Here is a 6000-nt window from a genome sequence, read left to right on the forward strand (position 1 = left end):
ATTCAGCTTCTTATTTCTCTTCCTTCTACTTTGGTTATATTAAAACCCACATGACTTCCTACTTGTTAACAATAAATTCCTCTTCCTTCCCAGAGGCCCTCCTGGTGCACCTCCCACCTTCCACTTAACCCCAGCTCCAGCCACACTGGTCTTTCTGCCAAGCAATGAATACATTAGGTGAGCTCCCACCTCAGGACCTTTGCACTGTTCCTTGGCTGGGATGCTCCTCCAGGAGCCTTTATACTTGAGTAAACACTTCATGTTCAGATTTCAACTCTGAAGTCTCTGGAAAGAGGGTCTCTCCAGTGAGCTGCACTCCATACCAGGATCTTTCCGTTTCTCCTTTTAATTTATTCATGGTACTTATTACCATTGAAATAATCTGGTTTATATATGGGTCGATGTCTGGCTGCCTCTTCAGAAGGTCAGCTCTGTATGGGGACTGTCTTGATTTCTTGTAATTCTTGTAACCCCTGAAGCTCACCTAATGTCAGTGAATATTTATTTAAAGACTGATAGCTGCTTATGGCCATAGGGAGAGTACCCCAGTTCCTGGTATGCCATTCAAGGCCACCCACTAACACCCAATTTATAGTACCTTTCTGGCTTCTACCCCACCACCTCTTCTCAGGAACCCAGAGCTCCACCCACAGCACAGCCCTTAGCACAGCAGGACTTTTCACTCCTCCATGCTTTTGTCTGTGCCATTCTCTCTGCCCAAAATCCCCCTTCTTCATTTTCCCACCTGGTGAACTCCTATGCAGCCTTCAAAGCCCAACCCAAATATTCCTGCCCTGCAGAGTAGGAAGCATAAAGGTTAGGGATTTAGACTAGGATTTAAATCCTGTCCCCCACACTTCCTAGCTGGGTGACCTTGAGCAAGTCACTTCCCTGCTCCTGGTCTTCGTCTCTTTCTCTGCAAAATGGGATTACTAATGCTTACTCTAGTGGGCCATCCATCTTGCCAGCTAGCCTTTTCTCATGGCACTCTCCGGAGGCCTGACAGGTGCCTCTGAGCCCTGGGCACTCTAGCAGTCTCTGAGAACGGACAGCAGTGTGGTGAGCATCTATTTATTTGGCTGCCAGCAGCCACTCCCCTCCTTTGGCTGGCCCACTTGATTTCCCTCCAGGAAGGAACCTGCTTACCTTCCATCCACATGTTTCTGATAAGCATCCTTCTCCCATAGCGGCTGGGATAGACATGTGACCAGGCCTAGCCAATCAGAGCATTCCATCCCCTTCTGCCACAGCAATTGGCTCAGAGCTCGACACCAGGTGACCCAATTCCGGCCAATATGACACATCCTTGAGATCCTGCCTGGCATTATCAGTAAAAGAGCCCTCCCTTTGGACTGAGGGAGCTAAAAGTGAGGCAACCATAGAGAAAAGCCAAACCTAGAGCTGGAGACATGGTTTCAGCCCCTGGATCCACCCATTCTTGAAGGCAGCCGCATCTGGCTTAAGTGGACAGGAGTTGAGATGTCCGCACTGAGACGCTGTCCTCTGGGTGGCTCCCAGTCTCTGGTTCATCACTTGCCAGTGAGGGCCCAAGGGCCATGATTGAGAAAGGAGCCAGAGCATGCAGAGTCCGGGACTGGGGCCCCACTGTGCAAGGGAGAGGAGGAAGAGTCTATGGGGTCCTGCGGGGGGCTCAGTGAGAGGCAGGGGATATGGGGCACCAGGCGGATGGGGGTGGTGTAGAGGGCAAGATGCTCACTCCAGCCTCCTCTGGCTACCCCGCAGAGATCCCTGGCTTTTGCACTGAGGGGCCGCGGCTGGGTCCTGGAGGGACCCTGCTCAGCTCCAAGCCTCTCTGACCCACCTGAGCCCTGGCACACCAGCTCCCTGACTCCCCAGTAGTCATTGGGCATTTCTGCATTGATTCTGTGTAAAACCAAATACCGTTTTTTCATTGAAAGCAATGGCTGCCTCTGGGACTACTATGTTGCCTGGCCACAGGGGCACCCTATCAGAGACCCTGCATTTAGTCTGTACAGTTGTCACTGTGGCCTGAGGACCCAGGTGCTGTGGTGCCAGAGAAGGAAGGGCATGGAGAGGGAGGAGGAGGGAGAACCAAGGTCCCCACCTGAGCTTCCTGAGTCCTTCCCCATCTGGAGACTTTACGGGAAGGATGGTAGGGAGAAGAACTCTGTGAGCACACCTCACCCTTGGACCTCAGACAGGAGCACTGGACCCCAAAAGGAGAGTTGTGGCCAGAAGAAAGGAAGGCCACAGTCCAGCCTGGAAGGAAGGGAGGGGCTCCTCTGGGAATAAGCCCCCCCCCCACAACCTCTCTGCTACTCTTCCTTCCCTGCCCCCAACCCCAGGTCTCCCGGAAGTGGACAGAGACTTCCAACCTCAGGGAAGATGCTCAACTCCTGCAAACCTAGAAAGTGGATCCAGCCCCTCCCCATGCCACCGCTGTGAACCAGAGGTAGGAGATTTAAGGGGGTGCATGGAGACTCTCCCTGTGGGTGCCTCTGGGGACAGAGGATGCCAACTGGCAATTTGGACTTTTAATATTAAAAATGTAAGGTCTGCACAGGCAGGGGTATTAATAAGTTTGGCTCCCAGCCCTACAAAGGCACCTTGCATGAGCACATACCCAGCAAATACGTGGTCGACAGAGTACGTTGCTATGCCCAGGCAGGGACACAGAGGAAGCAAAGGGTTGAAGGAGACAAGAGGGGGCAGTGGAGGTGCCATGGGGACCCTGGGTGAGGGTGGATGTTGCGGGCAGTGGTACCCCGGGCAGCTGTCCCACCGCATCCTCCTCATTCCCCAGGCCCGGTGACTGGGCACCCAGTCAGCACTGGTAGAATCCTGGGGGCCGAGGGGGAAGCAGGGTGGGCTGCTCCAAGCTTCCCCACTTGTAAATGGGCCCCAGGCCTATAGTGGCAGCCTTGCAGGGGTCCCCTGCCCAATGTGTGGCAACACCTTCTGCTTTGGAGAAGGAGGGGACCGCACCAGACCTGCCTGCCTGGAGTAAGGTGCTCACACTGTCCCTGTGCCCTGGAGCCCTATCCCCAGGCCAGAGGCTCACTCCCTCCCCACCCCACTCCCCGCCCTGCCTTCAACCCCTTCCAACTTGGAACACAGCTTCAGGGACATGCTCAGAGATGCCGAGGGTCCTACTGAGGCCATTTTCAGAGTCCCTGGACAGAAGGATCCACCTCCAGCTGGTTGGCAGAAGGCCCTTCCACCCAGCAGTCTGCCCTTGGTGTCTGCCTGGTGCCTGTGGGCCCAACATTAGCACACCCTCACTGGCTTCTGAGCTCAGGGGGGTTAGCTCATGGCCGGGGGGCGGGGGGTGGGTAGCCAGCAGGGGTGGTTGGGTAGGTTGGTTTGATTGACCATTTTTTGTCACAGCCAAGGTGTCAAGGTGTTCAAATAACAGGGAAGCCCCGCGGGGCACATGGCCCAGGGAAAGACTAGGAAGGTGGGGGGGGGGGCATAAGTCCCTCTCTCTAACTCCTGCTCTCCTGGGTCTTGCAGGAGAGGGTTAGAAGGAGAAGGAAAAAAGCTCAGAGAGTGACTAGTGCCTTGGCTCCTTTCTCTTTTCTCAAACCTGGGTAGAGGAGGTAGCAGGAGCGATATGTCCCAGAAGGGGAGACCCATACAACCCCAGAGATACAGACACACAGACGCCTATTGAATCATACCTACTCCTTTGTAGATACCCCAGAGACACACCCCCACACCAGGACCCAGACGCTCTGGCCTTTTTTCTCTGACATCCCACCCCAGAGGCTGAGCTCTAGGGAGTCCAGGCCCTGTAGTAAACATTTGTCCTTGAATGACTGGGTGGGCAGAAACTGTCCTAGGGTCACAGACCCTGGGATCATAGCCCACACCGTGCTAGGGGACACGCTGCTCAGCTAGGACACAGGAGCACCTACCGTGAACCTGGAGCACCACTCTCAGATGGCCAGCCTGCTCACAGAAAGGGGGTGGTTGTAGAAACTGTCCAGAGCTCCCTTCCATGGGCTTGGAGAGGGCTCCAGGTCTGGGCGGCTGAGTCCAGACATGGGAGAAACAGTGCAAGTAGCAGGGTGACTGGGTGAACACTAGGGGGCCTCTCCAAGGGGTGCTCACCTGGACCCCAGCTACACCCTGGCCTCCAGCCCGGAGGCAGGCATGGGGGTTTGAGGGAAAGCAGGAGAAGGAAGCCCCTCACTCCAGGATGAAGAGAGCACAGTGTTACCCGTAATCATGACAGCTGACCCTAATCATGAGTCCTAAACATGACCAGCCACTTTCTGTGTGCTGTCTCCTTAACTCTTTTAACTCCGTCTCCCCAGAAGCACTATAAGGAAGACCTCGAGCACTCCATGTGATAGATGGGAGTACTGAGGTCCTGGGCGGAGAGGGAATAGGTCATACAGCAGGTAAGGCTGTGAAATGACCTTTATTCACTAATCTAGACCCAGCCAGGGGGGTGAGTGCCCCCCCAAATAGATTCCTCAGCCTCATCTCTTGGGCCACCTTGACCCCATGGCCCACAGTCCCTGCCCACCCTGGGGGGCGTGGTTATCTACTCCCTGGGACCCTGTCTGGGAGTCACCAAAGATGGGGCTCTGAGGATTCTCACAGCCCACACAGGGTAGGGGCGGGGAGTAGAGACCGACCCCCTACCCGCCAGTCCCTGCTCCCTACCCCCAACACACTCACACCCAGGAAAGGCAAACAGAGCCAGAGACGGGAACATACTGCTGACTAGGCATCTCAACCCCCAGGCAGACTGTGCAGAACTGCGGGTTAGCCATCCACACCTGTCCCTCACTCTCTCTGGCCTTAGTTTCCCACTTTTAAGTGGGGAGGAGACGCAGTGAAGACTCAGCGCAGGCCTGGCCCGGAGCAGCTACTTTGCACTGCGGACTCATGACGAGCTGCCTCAGTTTCTCCAACCAGACCATGCAATGTGTGCGGAAGAGCCCCAAGTCCTTACCCCTGTGGACTTCGGGGCAGAGCAGGGTGCTCCAGGCAGCGGTGACTGTGGCACAGAGGGACCACCTTCAGGACCAGGCAGCGCCAAGCTTCTCCAACCCACCCAAATTTATGCCAAGGGACTTCGGGGCGCCAAGGGGTGTGGGGGCAACGTAAATGAGGCTGCCTTCCTGGGTGGGCCCAATGCCCTCGGCCACCCACAACTGACCCCTGTCCCTGCGCACAGGCGATGAGGCCCCAAACGATCACGTCTCTTGGTCGTTGAGAAACCAACTCCTAAGGAGCCCAACACCCTTGCGGGGAACTGGGCCATGGGCGGGGGCGCCTAGTGCCTTTCTGCAACCCCCCCCCCACTTCGCTCTCCCCGCCACCCCGAGACCGGGAGGAGAGAGCAGGTGCCCCCCGTGTAGGGGCCCGACGGGCACTCACCTGGGCTCAGGGCGCGGGGCGCGGCGCCCAGGAGTAAGAGCGCGGCACCCAGACACGCGGCGGCCAGGGCGCGCCGCGGCCAGCAGCGCTTCCCCATGCTGTGCAGGGCCGGCGGGGCTGCTGTCCGCCTTGCCCGGCGGGGGCAACAGTGCCCGGCCCGGGAGCCGCCCCGGGAGCCGCCCCGCCGGGTCCCGCCCGCCCGGCGGCGCGTACCAAGACACGGCACGGGGGTGCGAGGGCCCTGCTAGCGGGGGGCAGGGTGGCGCGGCGGCAGACCGCTGGGGACTGCGGAGGTGCGCGACGGCGGGTGGCGAGCCTCTCTCGTTCAGCCTCCACGCCACACACCCCGTCAAGTGGGGCAGCAGTCCAGGGCGCACAGGGTGGAGACTGGGTGGAAAGAGCCCTTTCGCCGGTGAGGCTCCGCCCCCTTCAGTTTGCCCTGGGGTACCATCCTCCACCCGAGGCCAAGAAGCCTTGTCATCTAAGTGGCAGATCGGTGGGTGGGTCGGAAGAGCCCTGTGTCCTCGGTGTTTTTTCGCGGTCTCGCGTGCCAGGGGGCTAAGGGCTGGTATGGGGGGAAAGCCCTCTGTGCATAACCCTCCCCCCACCCCGCGCCGATCTTCC

General features: G+C 57.9%; 1 protein-coding gene across 1 annotated transcript in view; it reads right to left on the bottom strand.

The window, feature by feature from the left end:
* CHST13 (carbohydrate sulfotransferase 13) overlaps window positions 1-5683 on the bottom strand; it is a 28039-nt gene extending 22356 nt beyond the window's left edge. The window contains exon 1 of the mRNA XM_045989687.1: window positions 5377-5683. Within this exon, the coding sequence (XP_045845643.1) occupies window positions 5377-5473 (97 nt within the window). The 5' untranslated portion in view covers window positions 5474-5683. The remainder of the gene's footprint in view (window positions 1-5376) is intronic.
* Between the last annotated feature and the right edge of the window lie 317 nt (window positions 5684-6000).

Source organism: Meles meles, chromosome 20 (genome assembly GCF_922984935.1).
Source record: "Meles meles chromosome 20, mMelMel3.1 paternal haplotype, whole genome shotgun sequence".
Lineage (NCBI taxonomy): Eukaryota > Metazoa > Chordata > Mammalia > Carnivora > Mustelidae > Meles > Meles meles.